This window comes from Pleurodeles waltl, chromosome 3_1 (assembly GCF_031143425.1).
Source record: "Pleurodeles waltl isolate 20211129_DDA chromosome 3_1, aPleWal1.hap1.20221129, whole genome shotgun sequence".
NCBI lineage: Eukaryota > Metazoa > Chordata > Amphibia > Caudata > Salamandridae > Pleurodeles > Pleurodeles waltl.
In genome coordinates, this window is record NC_090440.1 from 931744851 (window position 1) to 931767684 (window position 22834).

The 22834-nt window shown below is 45.3% G+C and overlaps 1 protein-coding gene across 1 annotated transcript in view; it reads right to left on the reverse strand.

The window, feature by feature from the left end:
- The window catches only part of CLIC4 (chloride intracellular channel 4), a 312082-nt gene that overhangs the window by 212637 nt on the left and 76611 nt on the right, over positions 1-22834 (reverse strand). Inside the window, exon 2 of the mRNA XM_069223930.1 lies at positions 5057-5166. Within this exon, the coding sequence (XP_069080031.1) occupies positions 5057-5166 (110 nt within the window). The remainder of the gene's footprint in view (positions 1-5056; positions 5167-22834) is intronic.

Genomic DNA, 22834 nt, shown 5'->3' on the forward strand with positions numbered 1-22834 from the left:
AACTCTCAAAATCTTCACACTTGGAATGGCGAGTACTGCACTTTTTGGACTTTGGGACACTGCCATGTAGTAAAATCCACAAGACCTAGACACATCTGAAAACTAAATACCTGGGTGAGTCCAGGGTGGTGTGCTTCACATGCACCCTCCACCATTTTCTTACCCACAATGCCCTGTAAACCTGCAATTTTGCTGAAAATCACACATTTTTCCCACATTTTTGTGATGGAACCTTCCGGAATCTGCAGGAATCCACAAAATTCCTACCACCCAGCATTGTTGCAGCTATACCGATAAAAATTCTGCCCCACTTGTCAGCCTAAAAATACTTTTTTTCAAACTGGCCTTTTAGATCCGCTCTGGTTCCCCCTCAATGTCGACATGTTTTTGGCTCTTCCCTGTCACAGGCACTTGGCCCACCTACACAAGTGAGGTATCATTTTTATCGGGAGACAAAGGGGAACAGTGGGTGGTAGGAAAATTGTCTCTGTGCGGTTATCCCACACAGAAATGTAGGAAAAATGTATTGTTTTGCTAAATTTGAGCTTTGCTGAGGATCCTGGGTGAAAAAACACTGGGGGATCGACGCAAGTCACACCTCCCTGGACTCCATTGGGTGTCTAGTTTCAGAAATGTTTGGGTTTGGTAGGTTTCCCTATATGGCTGCTGAGCCCAGCACCAAAAACGCAGGTGCCCTTCCTCCCCCCCAAACACACAAAACCAAAAACAGGTAGTTTTGTATTTGATCATTTTGATGTGTCCAGATAGTGTTTTGGGGCATTTTCTTTCTCGGGCACTAGGCCTATCCACACAAGTGAGGTACCATTTTTCTCTGGAGACTTGGGGGAACGCTCAGTGGAAGGAAATTTGTGCCTCCTCTCAGATTCCAGAACTTTCTGTCACCAAAATGTGAGGAAAAAGTGTTTGTCTTGGCCAAGTTTTGAGGTTTGCCAAGGATTCTGGGTAACAGAACCTGGTGAGAGCCCCACAAGTCACCCCATCCAGGATTCCCCTAAGTGTCTAGTTTTCAAAAATAGTTTGGTAGGTTTTCCTAGGTGCCGGCTGAGCCTGAGATCAAAATGCACAGCTAGTCACTTTCCCAAAAACACGTCAGTTTTCAATGTAAAAATGTGATGTGTCCATGTTGCGGGCATTAGGCCTACCCACGCAAGTGAGGTACCATTTTAATCGGGAGGCGTGGGGGAACACAGAATGGAAAAACAAGTGTTACAGCCCCTTGTCTTGCTCTATATTTTTTCCTTCCAAATGTAGGACACTGTGTAAAAAAGACATCTATTTGGGAAGTTCCCTATAATTCACATGCTAGTATGGGCACCCCGGAATTCAGAGATGTACAAATAACCACTGCTTCTCAAGACCTTATCTTGTGCCCATTTTGGAAATACAAAGGTTTCCTTGATACCTATTTTTCACTCTTTATATTTCAAAAAATGAATTGTTGTATACCCGGTATACAATGAAAACCCATTGCAAGGTGCAGCTCATTTATTGGCTCTAGGGACCTAGGGTTCTTGATGAACCTACAAGCCCTATTGATCCCACCAACCAGAAGTGTCCAGCAGACATAACGGTATATTGCTTTAAAAAATCTGACATCGCAAGAAAAAGTTACAGAGTAAAACGCAGAGAAAAACTGCTGTTTTTTTACCTCAATTTCAATATATTTTTATTTCAGCTGTTATTTTTTGTAGGAAAACCTTGTAGGATCTGCACAAATGACCCCTTGCTGAATTCAGAATGTTGACTACTTTTCAGAAATCTTTTGCTTTCCGGGATCCAGCATTGGTTTCACACCCATTCCTGTTACTAACTGGAAGGAGGCTAAAAGCACAAAATATAGCAACATGGGGTAAGTCCCAGTAAAATGCCAAAATTGTGTTGAAAAATGTTGTTTTCGGATTCAAGTCTGCCTGTTCCTGAAAGCTGAGAAGATGGTGATTTTAGCACCCCAAATGCTTTGTTGATGCAATTTTCGGGGGGGGGGGGGAATAAGTCTTCTTCTGCAGCCCTTTTTTCCCTCTTTGTTTTTAAAAAGGCAACTTTTTTTGCTGTATTTTGGCTAATTTCTTGGTCTCCTTCAGGGGAACCCACAAACTCTGGGTATCTCTAGAATCCTTAGGATGTTGGAAATTTGGCGTGGGTAGCTTATGTGGACAAAAGTTATGAGGGCCTAAGCGCGAACTGCCCCAAATAGCCAAAAAAAGGCCTTGCACCGAGGGGAAAAAAGGCCTGGCAGAGTAGGGGTTAAAGGACCCAATCAAATATGTAAACAATAAACACATGGATTCAGTCTCTCTAGAGCACAAGTTGCGTCTTCCAATGAGAAAAAGTACAGACAGTGAAACTAGGGACTCACCTCTCAAATTCTCAGCTTAGGTTCATGCACAACAGCACATGCTATTAGCAGCTTTGTATTAGCATCTTGTCTCGCATGTGCCTTTTTCTGCCATAAAGCAAACTACAAGCTCTTGAATGACACTAATCTATCAATTTCTATACCTTATCTGACAACGTTAGATCATGAAGCCAGGTAACAAAAGGCACTCACCCATTCATTATGCAAAGAGGGAGTGCTAGAAATGGGGTCTTTGGTTGGCAGTCAGGTTAACCCCCTGTCCAAGCAAGGACGCTCACTCTAGTCAGGGTAAAGGAGAATCACCCTCAGCTAACCCTCGCTAACCCCCTTGGTAGCTTGCCACGAGCAGGCAGGCTTAACTCCAGAGTGCTAGGTGAAAGTATTTGTACCAACACACACAGTAACTCAATGAAAACACTACAAAATGACAACACAGGTTTAGAAAAATAGAAAATATTTATCTAAACAAAACAAGGCCAAAACGACAAAAATCCAACATAAACAAGTCAAGTTATTAATTAAAAATCAAAAAGAGTCTTAAATCCGTGAGAAAACAGGTAAAACACTGTTAGCAGTGAAAAGTACATGGGTAGGGTCAAAATAACATGCACGGGTGAGTGGACGTCCAACAAGGTACGCTGTGCGTCGATTTCTCACCCGCAAGCGAAACCGTGCGTTGTTTCTCCTTTTCCGGTCAGGTCGATGTGCGTTGTTTTTCCTCCCCGCAGGGAAGCGATTCATCGATCCGGGCAGCACTCGGGTCTGGGCAGGAGGTGCGTGGTTTTTCCGCACCCAGCAAGGTTTGTGGTAAAAATCTTGCTGAACAGTATTAGCAAAAATGCGCAATGTGGGTTGCAACGTTATCAGCATCTGTCAGTGGGTGTTGTGCGTCGTTGTTCCAGCTACGTGCATTGATTTTCCAGCTGCAATGCAGGTGGAGCGGCGATTTCTGACGCAAAGCCGGCACTGTGTTGTTTTTCAGCCATGTCTCCGAAGGTGCGTCAATATTTTCCCCGCACGGCGGTCTGTGTGTGGATTTTCAGTCTTGGTCTGCCAGCTTCACCTTCCAAGGCCCCAGGAACTCGAGGTATGTTCGTTATTGGTTCTTATTCTCATTACTAGCTACGGTGTGTTTTACTCTAATTTTGTGCTTTGGATTGTTCACTTTGTTATACTGCGTTAACTTGTAGTAGACTTCACAATAATAACAAAACAAATTGTGTCAAAAATTTCTGCCACACAGCTTTTATTGCTCTTCTATTCGGATGTCTATGGATATATATGTATATATATGTATGTTTTGATATATAGATCTTTACGTGGATTTTAAAGCTGAACTAAAGTGATTCACATCACTTATAAAATTCCGACAAAATTACAGTCAATGAAATTCACTAATTAAGAAGACATTACTGCTCGTTATTCTGATTCAAGCATGTGAATCTATGAAAGATTCAATACTGGAGAAGAAAATTAGTTACTTACCTGTAACTGCAGTTCTCCAGTATTGGTATCTTTCATAGATTCACATGCGACCCACCCTCCTCCCCTCAGAGGCTCCCCTATTATACAGATATTAAACTTCACTCTCCTACTAGAAAATCTGAGGGAATTCAGCCTCTGTTGGGAGTGTTTGGGAGGGGCTGAATCCTGATTGCTTGATACTGAAGTTTGGGTCTTTTTCACAAAACAAAGTGGATAGACTGTAAAATACCCTATGAGGCCTACTAGGGCCTACTGGTTTTACTTTTACTGACTTACTGCTTTATGTATTTGGGTTTACCGTGAGGCTCCCACCTCGACGACGGGGATGATTCAAGCATGTGAATCTATGAAAGATCCAATACTGGAGAAGTATTATTCACCTCTTCATCGGACACAACTGAGCTCAAGTGAGCAAACACTTTTTAAATTTAGAAATCTTAGTGTAAGGACATTATTCATTGGTGTCATTGTCACCCTGGACACGCCCTGTAAAACATCAGTTATCTGGTCATTCAGAAGTACGTCAACCCAAAATAAAGGACAATTATTTCAATAGATAAAGTCAAAGATTAAAACTTACAAAGTTACAAAATCAAAACCCTTGTCTTCTCACTTCTCAACTATAACAGGTAATATCTACTAACCAAGTTAAGGAAACAATGCAGGTTAAATTGCAAAACATGTATAGAGTTCTTCCTCAAGATTAGAATCATCTGGTGACTTGGAATTTAGGTTGATAATATATCTTGCTTCCCATCTCTTAAATGTTTTTTAACTGCATCAATGACATAATATTGTAAACATTTTACATAATTTTTGTGGTATTGATATCTATACCTATATTATATATATATATATATATATATATATATATATATATATATATATATATATATGAGAGAGACCGCAAGCGAAGGAGCGGGGTATTAAAATTATCTCATTGGTACACTAAGACCCTTAAAAAAAATAAGACATTTCACACAGAAAAACTTCAGTTTATTTAATAATTAATTTTGCCTGACAGCTTGTCTTAATTTGTCTACGCTCACATGCTGTATATTCTCAAATGTACAATTGTGCTTCCAAAGATGACAATGAAAAAAATTGGTAGGATGAAAAGAACAAATATATAGGTCTACAAAAGTTCCAAACGAGTGAGCAGGGAAAAAATCTTGTATTAAAAGTTTTTCTTACCTCTTAAGATCCACTGTAGTAACATTAAAAACAACTCCTTTAAGCCAGAGGATCATGAACAGTCTTTGAGAAAAGGGACAATTTCCAATGCTTTCTCCATCACTTCCAGCCTGTAAAAAATTATAAAACATTACTCTTTATTAGGGGCATTATATATATATATATATATATATATATATATATATATATATATAGCATAGAGATAGAAAAGTGTTTTGGTGTGCATAAGGCACTTTTCAATAAAGCAAAAGTGTGCGCTTACTGCAAAATATTTTACTTTAAGCTATGAATTCAACTGAAAAATAATAAATTGATCCTTTATAATGTGTTTCCTGCTTCACTGGTTTGCCATTTAGCATACTAAACAGGTAATACTATTACAGAATTTAGTAAAATTTGAATTATTAACCTGTTCTGTGCCTTGGACGAGGTGACCTAGTTCTAGCGCCCCCCTCCCCCGTGCACCCCACCCACCCCCCCTAAGGCGGGGATGGAAGGGGAAGCCCTTCCCCTTCCACCCCCCACCCCGTGACGTCAGCGCACGAGCGCGCGCTGATTAGTCACAGGGTCTCCCCCATTGCGCAGCATTTCAATCACGTGGGGGAGGCCCGGAGAGGCTTCAAAGGGAAGGAAATGTATTTCCTTCCCTTTGAAGTCTCTCCCAGGGCAAGCAATCCGGCTTCTAAAACCCCACTAGACACCAGGGATTTTTTTTTGTGTTAGTTATGGACATAAGTGAGCGTCCCCTTGAGCAAGGGTCGCTCCCAAGGGGGGGGGCATTTTTTGGGAAGGCCTTTTCTGCCCCCGGGGGGGGCAGAAACCTCTAGGGCACCAGGGATCATTATTTTTTTTTCCTATTTGTTTTTTTTAGGTGGGGAGCGACCCCTTAGGCAAGGGTCGCTCCCCTAGGGGGCAAATTATATTTAGGCCATTTCTGCCCCCGTTGGGGGCAGATTGGCCTATTTTGATGAGGCCAATCTGCCCCCAAAGGGGGCAGAAACCACTAGACACCAGGGAGTTTTTTTTGTTTTCGTGAATTTCACGCAAGGGGAGCGACCCCTTAGGCAAGGGTCGCTCCCCTGGGGGGCAAATTATATTTAGGCCATTTCTGCCCCCCTTGGGGGCAGATTGGCCTATTTTGATGAGGCCAATCGGCCCCCAAGGGGACAGAAACCACTAGGCACCGGGGATTTTTTTTTTGGCACCAATGTCACGCAGGGGGAGCGACCCTGTAGGCAAGGGTCGCTCCTGGGGGAGGGGGTGGGGGTTAGGAGGGCAAATTTATTTTAGGTCATTTCTGCACCCCCTAGGGGCAGAAACCTCTAGGCGCCAGGGCAAAAAAAAAATTGTGTTTTTTTTCTGTTTGTTTTTTTTAGAGATGGGGAGCGACCCATTAGGCAAGGGTCGCTCCCCTGGGGGGCAAATTGTATTTAGACCATTTCTGCCCACCCTTTTAGGTCAATCTGCCCACAAGGGTGCAGAAACCACTAGGCACCAGGGATTTGTTTTTTTGCACCAATGTCACGCAAGGGGAGTGACCCCGTAGGCAAGGGTCACTCCCGGGGGTGGGGGGAATTTATTTTAAGCCATTTCTGCCCTCAAGGGAGGCAGAAACCACTAGACACCGGGGATTTTTTTTTTTTGGCGCCAATGTCACGCAGGGGGAGCGACCCCGTAGGCAAGGGTTGCTCCCGGGCAGGGGGGTTTGTGGGGGGGGGGGTCAAATTTATTTAAGACATTTCTCCAGAGCCCCCCCCCCCCCCCCCCCCCGGCTGAGCTAGAGGCCAAAATCCACAGCTAGGCACTTTGCAAAAAACACCTCTGTTTTCTGTGAAAAAATATGTTGTGTCCACAATGTGTTTTGGGCCATTTCCTTTCGTGGGCGCTAGGCCTACCCACAGAAGTGCGGTACCATTTTTATCGAGAGACTTAGGGGAACGCTGGGTAGAAGGAAATTTGTGGCTCCTCTCAGATTCAAGAACTTTCTGTCACCGAAATGAGAGGAAAAAGTGTTTTTTGGGCCAAATTTTGATGTTTGCAAAGGATTCTGGGTAACAGAACCTGTTCAGAGCCCCGCAAGTCACCCCATCTTGGATTCCCCTGGGTTTCTTGTTTTCAAAAATGCGCTGGTTTGCTAGGTTTCCCCAGGTGCCGGCTGAGCTACAGGCCAAAATCCACAGGTAGGCACTGTTTTCTATGAAAAAATGTGATGTGTCCACGTTGCGTTTTGGGGCATTTCCTGTCGCGGGCGCTAGGCCTACCCACACAAGTGAGTTATCATTTGTATCGGGAGACTTGGGGGAACGCTGGGTGGAAGGGAATTTGTGGCTCCTCTCTGATTCCAGAACTTTCTGTCACCAAAATGTGAGGAAAATGTGTTTTTTTTAGCCATTTTTGAGGTTTGCAAAGGATTCTGGGTAACAAAACCTGGTCAGAGCCCCACAAGTCACCCCATCTTGGATTCCCCTAGGTCTCTAGTTTTCAAAAATGCACAGGTTTGGTAGGTTTCCCTAGGTGCCGGCTGAGCTAGAGGCCAAAATCTACAGGAAGGCACTTTGCAAAAAACACCTCTGTTTTCTTTAAAAAAATGTGATGTGTCCACGTTGCGTTTTGGGGCGTTTCCTGTCGCGGGCGCTGGGCCTACCCACACAAGTGAGGTATCATTTTTATCGGGAGACTTGGGGGAACATAGATTAGCAAAACAAGTGTTATTGCCTCTTGTCTTTCTCTACATTTTTTCCTTCCAATCATAAGAGAGTGTGTAAAAAAGACATCTATTTGAGAAATGCCCTGTAATTCACATGCTAGTATGGTCACCCCGGAATTCAGAGATGTGCAAATAACCACTGCTCCTCAACACCTTATCTTGTGCCCATTTTGGAAATACAAAGGTTTTCTTGATAGCTATTTTTGACTATATCTCAGCAAATGAATTGCTGTATACCCGGTATAGAATGAAAACGCACTGCAGGGTGCAGGTCATTTATTGGCTCTGGGTATCTTGGGTTCTTGATGAACCTACAAGCCCTATATATCCGCGCAACCACAGGAGTCCAGCAGACGTAACGGTATATTGCTTTCGAAAATCTGACATTGCAGGAAAAAGTTACAGAGTAAAACGTAGAGAAAAATTGCTGTTTTTTTTACCTCAATTTCAATATTTTTCTTTTTCAGTTGTTATTTTCTGTAGGAAACCCTTGTAGGATCTACACAAATGACCCATTGCTGAATTCAGAATTTTGTCTACTTTTCAAAAATGTTTAGGTTTCTGGGATCCAGCATTGTTTCACGCCTATTTCTGTCACTGACTGGAAGGAGGCTGAAAGCACAACATTTTTTACAAATGGGATATGTCCCAGTAAAATGCCAAATTTGTGTTGAAAAATTGGGTTTTCTGATTCAAGTCTGCCTGTTCCTGAAAGCTGGGAAGCTGGTGATTTTAGCACCGCAAACCCTTTGTTGATGCCATTTTCAGGGAAAAAAACACAAGCCTTCTTCTGCAGCCACTTTTTCCCATTTTAAAAAAAAAAAACAATGACATTTTCACTGTATTTTGGCTAATTTCTTGGCCTCCTTCAGGGGAACCCACAAAGTCTGGGTACCTCTAGAATCCCTAGGATGTTGGAAGAAAAGGACGCAAATTTGGCTTGGCTAGCTTATCTGGACAAAAAGTTATGAGGGCCTAAGCGCAAACTGCCCCAAATAGCCAAAAGAAAGGCCTGGCACAGGAGGGGGAAAAGGCCTGGCAGCGAAGGGGTTAAATAAAAGTCTGATTTGGCTCTTCCAGGGCTGTCCCCTTCTCCCCTCTCCTATCCACCTTGGTGACTGAATCTCTGGCACGTCTCCTCTGATGCAATGCCTGAGTGTGGAAATGGTCCTGGGAAGAGGGCCAGGAGGAGCATGCAGTCCTGTGCGCGATCTGCTTTCCTCGAGGACCCATTATACTGGGGCCCTTGATGTTTAGAGATTCACCGTCTCTATAAAGGGGACTCTGGGCTTCGGGTCAATGAAGCTAAATCCCTGCTTGTGCCAGTCGAAGGTGATGCAGGCGGACATTCTTGGTGTCCCAGGATCCCATTATGCCACCTCTCCTTTAAAAACCTAGGCATTTATGACTCCCGTCTCGCAATGCTGGCTTAGAGTCTTAACTTGCAGCCCCTTGTGACCGGGATCAATACGAACGTGCAGCAGTGGAGCAGACTACAATTCAATCCCTTGGGGCGCATAGCATTGTTTCCTATATGTTCTCACAAATCTGCCTCATATGATTCTGAGGTGCTGGTTTCAGACAATGGCTTTGAAAATAGCCACCTTTCTCAGAGCAGGAGGTCCCCACCGATTGCCCTTTGTTAATGGCAGACACTCTCCCTGTGATGAGGGGCTGGGAATGGAGGACTTGTACGGCTATTACTTAGCTGCTCAAGTTGTGTCAATAGATGACTGGTTAAATGGAGGATGGGACGACTCTACTTATCAAGCAGAAATGAACCTACTAGGCTTTGGTGGTCCCCTGGGCCTGCTGTCTGTTGCCCCAAGCACTTCCTGACTGCACCCAAGTGACCCTATTCTGATGGAGGGCAGTGTTTTGTTTTATTAAATGGGACTGCAGACTCACTGGAATTACCCCACTGTGGCAGGGAACATGGCTGAATCACACAGCAAGTCTAAAAGGCTTCGCACAATGGGACAAAATAGGAATTACCCACCTGGAAGACATCTGGTGAGATGATGCCCTGATGTCATTCCAGGAAATGCAGGAACAATATTGACTTTCCCACACACAATGTTATCGCTATCTGCAGCTGTACCATGCATGCCCTGTCAGAACACTTTTCCCGGAGGTACTCACATCCCAGAGCTTAATCCTCTTGCGGCCAAACTCTTGATGGGAAGGCTGGGCAAAGGCGGTATGCTCCCTAGTCCTTAATGATCCAGACTGCTTGTCAAACTGGCACCGGAGTTTGGGAGTATGGGTGGGAGGCCTTGAAGACAATGACTGGTGTGAGGCAGGAACAGCTCCTAAAGAATTGGCTATCCCCGCTTGCTTCTGCACACCTCACTTATCTGAGCCCCCCTACCCTTGACAACTACATCGAACTGGCAGAGTTCCTCAGGCTTGGTGTGTGAGATGCTCACTGATACAAGCTGATTTCTTTCATATTGTATGGACTTGCCCGGTCCAAGCTCCTTTTTGGGAGGGGATAGGAAAGGAGCTTTATTTCGTTTTGGATCGTCCGACTGACCTTAACCCCCGAATTGCACTGCTACGCCTAATGGAGGATGTTGGGGGTGGGGGGTGGAGATTGGGCATCCTTTGTTAGGGTGACGACACTGGTGGTGAACTCGGACATTGCCTGCGAGTGGAAATCTCTGGTGCCCCTTCGATGGTGGAGTGGAGAAGTAGTGTGGACAGGTGCATCCACCAAGAACGACCCATTTACAGAGCATGCGGATGTCCTCAGCAACACGGGCAGAAAACAGGGGCAAATGGTGGTAATACTATAAGCTGGATATGGCATCTGGAGGAGCATCACCTAACTCTGTGCCTATTAAATAGACATGTGGAATTAATTGTGTGTTCTTTCCATTGGAAATCAATACAATTTGGCTGTTACAAAATCTGAGCAACTGGTTAATCAGCAAACCTAAAAGCTGCTAGGGAGCCAGTATATAGCTTTAATTATTGAATCATGTTCGGCTTTATGGTGACGAAGGATTATTCTTTTTGAGAGGTGATTTAAGGGCTTCAACTTTGTTCTGGAATGCATCCTTCTAATGGAAGCATGCTAAAAAGGTTTGCACTATGTATAGTCTACAACTATACATTTTAAAGCGCTCATCTTACACTGATGTCTCAAATATCCGCTGGCAAAAAGTGGTTGTAAATTGTGCATAGACTTTTTGCAAATGAAAAAGAATTTTGTAAAGCAACCTATGTACAGACGGATAAGTTACTTACCTGTAAATCCTAGTTCTCTTCCAGGGGTATCCTCATCAAAGTCATAAACATTGAATATTCCCGCCCTTGTGCGGGGACCCCGGAGCATATATATAAAATACATACATATTATCATGTGTAAAACAGCAATGCAGGCTATAATCATAAATAGGCTAAAATGCTTTATTTCTATGCAAGTTTTTTTTTATTTTTTTTTTTTTATATATTATAAAATCACAATAGATCATAAATATCTACCTAAGCCCCCAAAAACTGGACTTAGGGAAGTAAACAGCAGTAAATAGCAGAGAAAAATAGAAAAAACTACATTGAAAAACAATGAAGCATTCTTAGCCAATAGGCTGCATGCAGGTTAACACAGGAGAATCATAAAAACTTTGGCACCGTGCCTTTAAGACCCTGAGCACCTCCAGTATCCCACCATGCCTCAGGGGTGAAGGGAAGGTGACAGTTGGTTCACAGTTAGGTCAGTACTTTTTTACGGTGATAATCTGTGTAACTGATCAGAAAGATAATCTGTCCTGCACTTCCAGGAGACTTGAGTCCGGGGAGGAGGGTGGGTTGTTTATGACTTTGATGAGGATACCCCTGGAAGAGAACTAGGATTTACAGGTAAGTAACTTATCCTTCTCTTCCAGGGGATCCTCATCAATAGTCATAAACATTGAATAGATTAGCAAGCCCATCCCTAAACCCTGCGGACTGTCTGAAAGAAGTGCAGGAAAAGATATATATTCATGCAAATAGATTTCTAAGAGAGGCCTGCCCCACCTGGGCATCCGCTCTTGCATCCGAGTCTAAACAGTAATGCTTAGTAAAGGTATGCACAGACTTCCATGTAGCAGCCTTACAAATCTCGGAAATTGGTACATTGTTAAGGAGGGCAGCAGTAGCCGCTTTTCCCCTTGTGGAATGCGCTTTTGGCCTAGCCAGTAATCTCTTATTAGCCAGTTGGTAACAGTTAACAATACAAGACACAATCCATCTTGATATCGTTCGTTTAGACGCTGCCTCTCCTGTTCTTAAATGACCATAATTTAGAAACAAATGGTTAGAATGTCTAATCGGTTTTGTTTTGTCCAAATAGAATTTCAGCACTCTTTTCAAGTCTAAAGAGTGCAATGCTTTCTCAGCCGGAGTCTCCGGCTTGGGAAAGAAAGTCGGTAAAGATATAGTCTGATTGATATGGAATTCTGACACCACCTTCGGAAGGAAAGATGGGTGAGTTCGCAGAACCACTCTATTATCGTGAAAAACCGTGTACGGTTCTCTGCAAGACAGAGCCTGAATTTCGCTGACCCTCCTCGCTGAAGAAATGGCCACCAAAAAAGCCGTCTTCCACGTAAGGTGCTGTAAAGAGGCCTTGTGGATAGGTTCAAAAGGAGGGCCCATAAGTTTTGACAGGACTACATTCAGTTCCCATGGAGGAGAAGGTCTCCGAATGGGAGGAAAAACCTTTTTTAAGCCTTCTAAAAAATCCTTGACTACAGGTATCGTAAAGAAGGATTCCTGAGAAGGCGACTTACGATACGCTGTAATTGCAGACAAATGAACCTTAATAGAAGATACCTGCAGACCAGACTTCGCCAGATGAAGTAAATAGGACAGTATGACGTCCTCCTGAGCTCGTATGGGATTTATACCTTGTTGAGAGCACCAGATGTAAAATCTCTTCCACTTAAAAGCGTAAGAACGCCGCGTGGAAGGTCGTTTTGACTCTTTCAAGATGCTCATGCACTCCTGTGAGAGCCCTAGGTGCCCATACTGTAGGAATTCAGGAGCCATGCTGTCAAGCTCAGAGAGGGAAGGTTGGGATGTAGGATTCTGCCTTCCATTCTGCTCAGGAGATCCGGTATGCACGGCAACCTCCTGTGAGGTCTTTCCGATAAGTTGAGTAGGTCCGTGTACCAGAATTGGCGGGGCCATTGTGGCGCTATCAGAATCATTCTGGTTCTGGAGTTGTAAAATTTGTTGATTACTGCCGGTATGAGGGGAATCGGTGGAAAGGCGTAGAGAAATGTCCCTGACCAGTTGATCAACAGGGCATTCCCTTGAGATCCCGGACGGCAGAACCTGGATGCGAAGTCTGGGCATTTCTTGTTTGTTTCGTCTGCAAAGAGATCCAACTGGGGTCGACCCCATTGACCGAAGATGTCCTCGACGACTTCGTCGTGTAGGACCCAGTCGTGCGCGTCTTCCAGATGTCTGCTCAGGAAATCTGCCTCTACGTTTTGCTGACCTGGCAGGTGTACCGCTGTGATAGACAGTCCCCTGGCCAGGAGCCAATGCCATATCGTTTGGGATTCTCGAGACAGAGGTAGTGATCTTGTTCCCCCCTGTTTGTTCAGGTAATACATTGTGGTTGTATTGTCTGTCTGAATTAGGATAGATTTCCCCTGAACCAATGGAGAGAAAGATTTGAGAGCCAGATGGACTGCTCTGAGTTCCAGTAGATTTATGTGATAGTTCTTTTCCTTGTCGGACCACAGACCCTGAGCTTGGAAGGAACCCAGATGAGCACCCCAACCCTGAAGAGACGCATCCGTTACCAGAGTGTCGACTGGAATTGTCTGGTGAAACGGAGAACCTATCGACAGGTGAGGTCTGTGCATCCACCATTGTAGTGATTGAAAAGCCACTGCTGGTAGTCGAACTCTGTCCTTCCAGTGACCAGTCTTTTGGCTCCAATTGTTCTCTAATGCCTCCTGAAGGGGCCTCATGCGTAGCCTGGCATTCGGGACAATGAAGATGCATGAAGCCATGGAGCCCAGAAGCGATGTCACCTGACGAGCTGTAGGTGCATCGGCTGTTAATAGTTGTTGACACTTCCTGTGGATTGATAAAAGTCGTTCCTCCGAAGGATACACTCTTTGGAGCTCTGTGTTTAGTATCGCTCCCAGGTAGTGGAGGTTTTGTGTTGGAATCAAGGTTGACTTGTCGTGGTTGATTTGAAGACCTAGAGACTCGAAAGTTCTTAGAACGATATCTCGATGTTTTCTCGCCTGATCCGGAGATGAGGCCTTCACTAGCCAGTCGTCCAGGTAGGGGTAGACGAATATTTTTTGTCTTCGAAGGTGTGCCGCTACCACTGCTACACATTTTGAAAAGACTCGGGGTGCAGACTTCAGGCCGAATGGAAGGACTCTGAATTGGTAGTGCTGTGACGCTATCTGGAAACGTAAAAATTTCCGATGTTTGCTTGCTATTGGGATGTGAAAATATGCATCCTGTAGGTCGATGGAGCACATCCAGTCTCCCTGATGCAGTTGCGGGACAATCTGGTGAAGGGCTAGCATCCTGAACTTTTGTTTTCTTATGTACTTGTTCAGGAGCCGTAAGTCCAGAATTGGCCTGAAGAGGCCCTGTTGACCTTTTTTCGCCACCAGAAAGTAACGGGAGTACACCCCTTTTCCTTTTTGTGCCGGAGGAACCTTTTCTACAGCTTTCTTTTGTAGGAGTGCGAGAACTTCCTTGCGTAGCAGGCTGAGATGAGAAGGAAAACACCTTGCTGGCGGCAAGTGTGGAGGAGGTTTTTTGAAAAGGAGAGAATAGCCATGTTCGACAATATTGAGCACCCATTTGTCTTTTGTGATGGAGTGCCACTCGCGAAGATGATGCGTAACACTTCCCCCCACCGGAGTGGTGCACAGTGCTGAGGGAAGCAATGCCTCATTGCTTTGATGGTGTCTTTGCTGTAGACTGTTGAGGTCTACTTGCCCCTCGGTCTCTTGTGGGTCTACGTGCCTGAAACAGGGGACGTCCCTGTCGTTGTTGTGGCCTCTGAGACCAGTGAGGGGTTTGAACCCTCTGCTGGAATGGTCGTCTGTCATACGGCCTGTACCTCCGCCTGAAGTCTTTTTTACGTTCCAGGCCCACTGCCCTCATCGTGTCGACTTCCGTTTTCATTCGGGCCATCTCTTCATCCGCGTGGGTACCGAACAACGAACTCCCGCTGAATGGGAGGTTCAAAATGCGCTGCTGTGCTTCCTGTTTCAGACCCGTGAGCCGTAGCCAGGAAAACCTCCTAGCGCAGATTCCGTGCGCATACCCATGCGCAGCCAAATCCGCCCCGTCCGCCGCCGCGCTGATGACCTGGTTAGATACTAGGCCCCCTTCCTGCAAGATTTCCTGGAAGTCCTGTCTATCTTCCCTGGGCAACTTTTCTGTAAATCTGTGGAGTGAGTCCCACAGAGAGCGGTCATATCTGCCCAGAAGTGCTGAGGCGCTGGAGACCTTCATAGTAGATGCCGCCGTACCGCACATCTTTCTCCCCAGAGAGTCTAGGTGTCTGCTCTCCTTATCTGGGGGGACTGTGGAAGATGATGCCACAGAGTGTGTTTTTCTGGCTGCGGCTAAGATCACAGAGTCCTGTGGCGGATCCTTCCGCAGGAATAAAGGATCTTGTTCCGGAGCTTTGTATTTCTTTTGAATCCTAGCCGGGGCAGACTTGAGAGTGGCTGGAGACAGAAAAGTGTCCATAGTCGGTTGCAGCAAACCCGGTACTAGTGGCAGCAGTTTTCTCGAGACTGATCTGTGTTGTAGGGTCTCAAAGATAACTGAGGATGAGGTGGCCGGCTCCGGTACCTCAATATTTAGCTTCTGCGCTCCCCTTAGAAGAACCTCATTAAAAGTGGTGATATCATCCACCGGGGAAATCCTAGCAGGTGGAGAATCTGTGAGTGTGGGGGAGTAGCGCCCAACAGACGATCCTGAAGAAGACCAAGAAGGTGATCTTCTGCGTGGTGTTCGTGACCTGGTTCTCCTTCGGGAACGGGACCTGCTCCGAGAGGCTGTAGCAGAGTGTGCAGGTCTTGTGGTCGGCTGACGAGAAGCAGAACGAGCCCGTCCTGCTCTAGCTGTAGGCGATGGCGTTCTCGGTAATGAGGCAGTAGGAGAATACATCCTAGAGTATTGTGAATCCGGGGATGCTGCCGGTCTATTCAGGCTCTCTAACCATCTGGGTGATAGAGTGATGGGAGAAACATGCCCCGATGCTCTGGAATGGGATGATGCACTCCTTATAGAGACCACCGGTGAGGGAGCTTTGTCCGCTGGCTCTACTGCCTGTGACACAGCTGAAGGTTGTGTCGACGTCGATTGCATCCTCAACGTCGAAGGTTGCGATGGCTGATCTGTTCTCGACGTCGAAGGTCTTGACGTCGGAGGTCTTGCCGTCGAGTGTCTTGACGCCGATCGCGGGACCTGGACCTACTCGCCGTCGTGTGTCTCGACGTTGAGTGGCGAGTGGTCGACGGCGGATGTTCATGCCGTCGAGGTGTTTTTGGTGTCGTGTCCTTCGACGCCAAGGGGTGAGACGTTCTCGACGGCGAACGGGAGCGCCGGAGATGGCTCGACGCCGAACGGCGGCCTGCCGTCGACGGAGATGTACCCCTGTGTCCATGCTTCGACGTTTTGTCCCTCGACGTCGGTCTGGTCGCCGTCGACGGCGATCTATGCCGGTGAGACGGTGGTGCCGATGACGTCGATGGAGAACAAACAGGCACAATCCTACCTGTCGACGTCGATCGGGCCATTCCTTCTGTTGTAGGTCTGGGAAGTGAAGAGGATGTTGACTTTTTCCTCTCCTGAAGCCCATGTAGCCTGATCTTCTCTCTGTCTTTGAGAGTCCTCCTTGACATGTTCTTACAATAATTGCAGATGTCATGACAGTGACTCTGTGGCAGGCAGACAATACACAGAGAGTGTGGGTCTGACTGGGCTTTCTTCTTCCCACAAGAAGGACATTTTACAAAAAGAGATGGCATTTTCTGTCAAAAAAGACTTCCAAACTCAGACAAAAGATGTTATCTGTCGAGTAAACAGGAAAAACACTATTTTTAAGGATTTTTCTGAAGAAAAACTCAGAAAAACTGAGAGCTCAATGCTCCAGGATCCTCTCAGAAGAAGCCGGAAAAAAGAACTGACCTAACTGTGAACCAACTGTCACCTTCCCTTCACCCCTGAGGCATGGTGGGATACTGGAGGTGCTCAGGGTCTTAAAGGCACGGTGCCAAAGTTTTTATGATTCTCCTGTGTTAACCTGCATGCAGCCTATTGGCTAAGAATGCTTCATTGTTTTTCAATGTAGTTTTTTCTATTTTTCTCTGCTATTTACTGCTGTTTACTTCCCTAAGTCCAGTTTTTGGGGGCTTAGGTAGATATTTATGATCTATTGTGATTTTATAATATAAAAAAAAAAAAAAAAAAAAAAAAAAAACTTGCATAGAAATAAAGCATTTTAGCCTATTTATGATTATAGCCTGCATTGCTGTTTTACACATGATAATATGTATGTATTTTATATATATGCTCCGGGGTCCCCGCACAAGGGTGGGAATATTCAATGTTTATGACTATTGATGAGGATCCCCTGGAAGAGAAAGGTCTATTCACAAACTTGCAAACTATAATGGTCACAATTAGACCTTACTTATCAGTATTCATGAGGTAGGGCACAAATTGCAAGTCACCATGATCGGATGCCATCACAGGAATGGATGGTGGACTGCTAGGGTCAGCAGATCACCATGTCTGTAATATCATTAAAATATAGTAAACTTCCTTTTTTATGTGGTCTGTTTTTCCTAGAGAAAACTGGCTGAATTAAAAAAACGGAGGAACAAATTAACTTTGTTTAAGAGTTAGCAGTGGGCCCTGGAACCAATACCTACAGTGGTTCCTAGGACCACTACCTACTGCCCAACAAACTGTTATTTACATTTACAAAACTGTTATCACCAACACTCAGTAATCAGTAACCTTTACATGTTTTACGACCGGATTTCGGTAACAAAACACTGATACACACCATAACAAATCTCTATTTAGAAGGCACGCCTGAAACAAATATCTTGCAAATAGTTATTAATTATGCCTTTCTCCTGTGATTTGTTAACCTGTTACTGATTCGCAAAACAGGTATAGTACATTTTTTAAAAAGGCTTTAAGTGGTCGCACAGCTTGTGATTTTGCAAATAGCAGGCTTTATTATCGCTAAATGGCTTTCTACATCGGGCCCAACAGTTCAATACACATTTTGCTGCAGCCTATCTTTTACTGTAAGTAGTACAATTTTAAAATAATGATTTGCACATTTACAGTGCTTTCAGTTGCAGACTGGGACCTCGTAGTACTATAAATATATGTCACTATTCCCAGGTGCATCAATCAGGATTCAGATGTGCGAGTACCTAGTTACACACACACACACACAAAGTGGTCACATTAACCAACTGAGCTGTCATAACATAAAACAATGCATTTTGCACTAGTTACTTTAGCTTGCATTTAGTTTTGATTTAAGGTGTGTGTGCATTACATTTATTAACATGAAGGTGAAAGGCCAATATAAAAGTTATAGAATATTTTTTTCTCTTATAGTCACAGCTCTTACCCATCCTCTTTGCACTCAGGATCACTGTTACCATACTTGTTTTAAGCATGTTAGCCCCTGAATGAGCTGTGAAATACTTTATACAAGGCTGTCATTGAGACCTCATCTCCAGTGCTGCCAAGCATGCATCAGCTGAAGAATTGTGCCAGGCCTAGAAGCTGCAGCACTTCTGGCTGAACACACAGCAGGAGGGGAGGCAAAAGCCCTTTTAGCCCAATGAACATTGAGCCCCTGGAAATGCCCAATACGTGCTGAATACTATAAGGGACTGAAGTGCCATGCACGTGCTCTAAATCATAGGGACATAAGTTACACTGACTTACAATACGACAAGAAATTCAAGTCCAGCGTGCGGGCCCAACACCATAAGGGATTGGCAGGCCTAAGCCCCGCCAGGTGTGACTGCAGTACTGCACATACCAGGAAGGTAGCTTGCTGTATGAATGTATCTACTTATTAGTACTAAAATACAAATGTTACTCATTAGACATTGGTGTTGTGATCATTCCAACTATCCTTCTACAATACTGACGATTAGAGGGAGTATGGCACCTTGAAGAACTAGACAAATGAGACCACCTTGAATGCAGTTGCATTCATTGTGTATCATTGTGAACAACTCTGATGTGACCTGTATGGGACGGTAAACGGCTTTGCACGAGGAGTGGCGGACGGACCTGTTAAAGACACATGTCCTTGAGCAAGCAGGGGTGCCCAGAATCATATGACAGGCAAAATGTGCAGCAGGAGGGGCAGCAGTTGCAGTGTTGGCATGCTCCCCTCCAAAATCTAAAACCCAAAAAGTTATGTCTCTTAAGAGTCAGGGCCTGGTTCATGTGAAGCAGGCAGTGCCAGGTTCTTTTAAGTCAGGCCAACTGACGCTGGCTGAAAGGACCTCCAGGGCTGCAGCAGTATCGCAAAAAGGAATCTGTTGCCTTCCCAGTAGTTGTGAAAGCAACCAAGAGTTGTGCAAGGCTGGCCAATCGTCCAGAACGATGGTCCTGGGCCGCGGTGACCTCAGCAGAGCAGTATAAGTTGTTACGGTGGCGCATGGGGGTCGAGGCGTCTGACACTCCCGCTCAATCAACTGAGAAAGCAGACTGTTGCATGGCTACCATTATAATCAAGAAGGGAGGGCTCAATCGGCATCTAGCACTGATTGGGCTTCACGGGGTGAAGAAGGCAAGAAGATGGTGGTTAGGGTAGGGGGCACTTGATGGAGCAGGGAGACACCTGAGCTGGGCACAAAGCCCTTATTTACCAAGCAGGACTTGGCGGGTACGGGCTAGGCACACAAGAGACAAGAATGACTCGGGCAAGAAGAGCACATACAGCTCAGGTGAAGATCTTGGTAGGCATTTTGGCCCAAATGTCAGCAGATGCAAAATGAAAATGGGGAGAGTTTGATAACTATTTGTAGCTCTACACTTTGGCGCCCAGAAGACCTGCATCAAGAACCTACACAGCAAGTGGTTTACAACCAATCTACTATCCTTTTCAAGGACATCCTACCCAGGCAGCGGTGGGTTACACAAATAGGACGCAAGGCACTCTAGGTCCCCAAGGCAGTGTGTTGGAACTTTAACAAAGAGTCCTGAATTAGGGGATACTGCTGTTTCAGACATGACTGTTCACGCTACAATGGAAAGCACATGGTCACCCACGATGGTGTGGCAGCAAGTACAGCAACACTAAGTCAATCTGTGCTACGATGTTGGCGGACTTTCTGCCAGTTAGGTATGATATAGGTGTTCCATTGACTCCAGAATAGGTGGTAGGCCCACAAAAGGTTTTGTCAACCCAAGGTATTAAAACTGACACGAGAGGATGGAGACCAGCCTACCAGTTGGAAAGAAAGGGACATTGGTACAGCTTATACATAACATGTTGTCCCGAAAACGGCACCAATGAGAGGGATTCATGTGTTAATAGGCACTTAAATTTTGCTTGGAAAGAAGCAAAGGCAGGGTAGACCAAATGAGACTATGACTGACCTTAGTGGGCAAACAGTTACAGCACCACAGAATAAGTCTCTTGGCTGGAGTGAAAGCGGACCCTAGGGTATTGAAAGTATTCCTAAAGAGCTTACATCGTGTGTCTGTGGGGAGCATGGAAAGAAAAGGAGTGGTCCATTCATATATTTTCTGACGCAGCTGGAAGCAGAGGTTTTGGTCTTCACTGGCAAGTGTGATAGTGTGCAGAGGAGTGGCTGGACTGCTGTAAGCATGGGTGGAGATACATTACTTTTCAGGAATTTTTTATGCTGGCGGTAGCAGTTACACTGTGCGGTGGACATTTTTGTAACAAGGTGTCTCTTATTGTGGACAACAAAGCAGTGGTTAGCATGATGAGAAGGCAGTCTGTCAGGGATGTTAAGGTCTTCCAACTATTGCAAGCTTTTGTGTTGTGATGCTATGCTTGATGCATAATGTTTCATTATAGGTAAGGAATGTTCCCGGAATCGAGTTGACAAGGACATTGCAGATGCATTATCTTGTTCACAGTGGAGGAGATTCTGTGGACTTGCACCGGAAGCAGACAGTGAGAAAATGCACATGCCAGCAGAACTCTGGAAAATAGGAGGAGCAGATTGATGAGACTGGTGGAAGGGTCACTGTCCACGTCTAGAAAGACCACTTATTGGCAAGGCTTGGAGGAAATGTATTAAGTCAGGAGCATAGAGACAGGATGGTAAGAGTGTCAGAGTACGTGGAATTCATAGATTATGTAGTTAACTTCATTCTAGGGCTCATTGACAGCTGTGGTGCCTAGAGGTGTGAAACAGCCCGAAGTGGCTTTTTTATGGGAAAATGTTCTGGGGTTATGAACCTTCAGCTGGTGAGTTGGGTAGAAGGGCGTTAGAAAGATGGACCAGGGAGCGTTGGGTAAGCCAAAGGCCTAGGAGACCAATTACGCTTGAGTTGTGATAGAAGATGATCATATTGCTGAGAACAGTGTGTAGGACAGCTGACGAAGCAAAGGTATTCAAGAGTATCATGCTTAGGTTGGTTTTGGGGCTTTTAGCATTTCAGGATTCTTAGGGGGTAGGTTGGACGGTTTAGAATTAGATGCAACAGGTATGATGACAGAGTTGAAGTTTAGACGGAACTGGCATGAGGCACTTAAACAGAAACAGAGTGTCACTGGCAAGGCACGTAGGAAAATAAACAGAGAATTGCACAATTTTTGCCCGGGGAGAAAGAACAGAGCGAATCGCTCATAATGACATTAAGTTTCAAATACAACAGCATTTTTTGGATGATGGATGCATTTGTCGGAGATGGAAATGGCATTATGCTAGTTATAATTAAGGGAAAGTTTGGCAGGGTTACTGAGGGTTACATTTTAGATACTGGGATCTCTCATGAGTACGGGCTGAAGTTTGAGGTGCACTGGTGCGGGATTGGGGGGATTAGGTTGGGTAGGGCAAAAAGATTCCTAAACTATTATTTTTCTGAGTGGCAGGTTTTACACCGTGGATAAAGTTCAAAACGGGGTTGGTTTCGCTGCGGTCTGGACAGAGTAGCTTGGGGCAAAGGAGGGGTCATCGAGTTTACAGTAATTTACAAGGAAAGAGGTCACATTTGTCATAAAAAGGTTCTACTGTGGGGGACTGTTAGGGTAAGGAAGAAGGGAATAGAAGGGCGGGGGTTCAGCAGGAATGCAATGCTTTAGCGAGGCTAAGTATACTGTGTATGGTTATTGTTAAAGTGCTATATGTGATGCGCACCTATCGCATTATAGCGGCCTCTTACATGCAGTTATGTGTCTGCAGTCAGATGGTATGTACCGTCGCACCCATTGGTGATATACGGGTGGTGGGGAGAGGCTGGGAGCCTTGACCCACCTCCCCCATGTCTGGGGTATTATGCCGAGGGGCGCTGGCCAAAGGGCATGCAGGGCAGGGGTTGGTCGAAAGGCAAAGAGGACAGGGCCTAAGGGCTTAAAAAGCTGAGGCAGGCAGCTAAGGGAGGTTTCCTTTTCTGGTAAGTATTATCTGGCCAGATGAAGCAGGTAGAGTGCCGAGTGGTGAGTGCAGCCCAACCCCTTTATTGAGAGTTAGAGGTGGGTCTTTCTGGGACAAAAATGATGAGTGGGGAGGGGCATCTCCGAGGGAACAGGTGCGTTTTGGTTCAGTGGAATTATGCAAGGATGGGTTAATGTTCATCGCTGATGAGCAGCTGCTGGCAGGTTTTCCCCTGTAGTTAAGGTTAGAAATAGGGTTGGTTTCACAGCAGTGCGACGATCAGCATGGCCTTTTGCGTGCACCTATCTCACGAAGGCCTTTTGTACGCACCTATGTGTCAGTAGACAGCTAGTAAGCGCAGTACGGTTGTTATGCCCCCCCCATTGAGCCTGCCTGCAGAGGACACAAGTGGCCTGAAGTGCTTGTGCTGCGTTTTTCTGTCTGCAGTATAGATGGTAT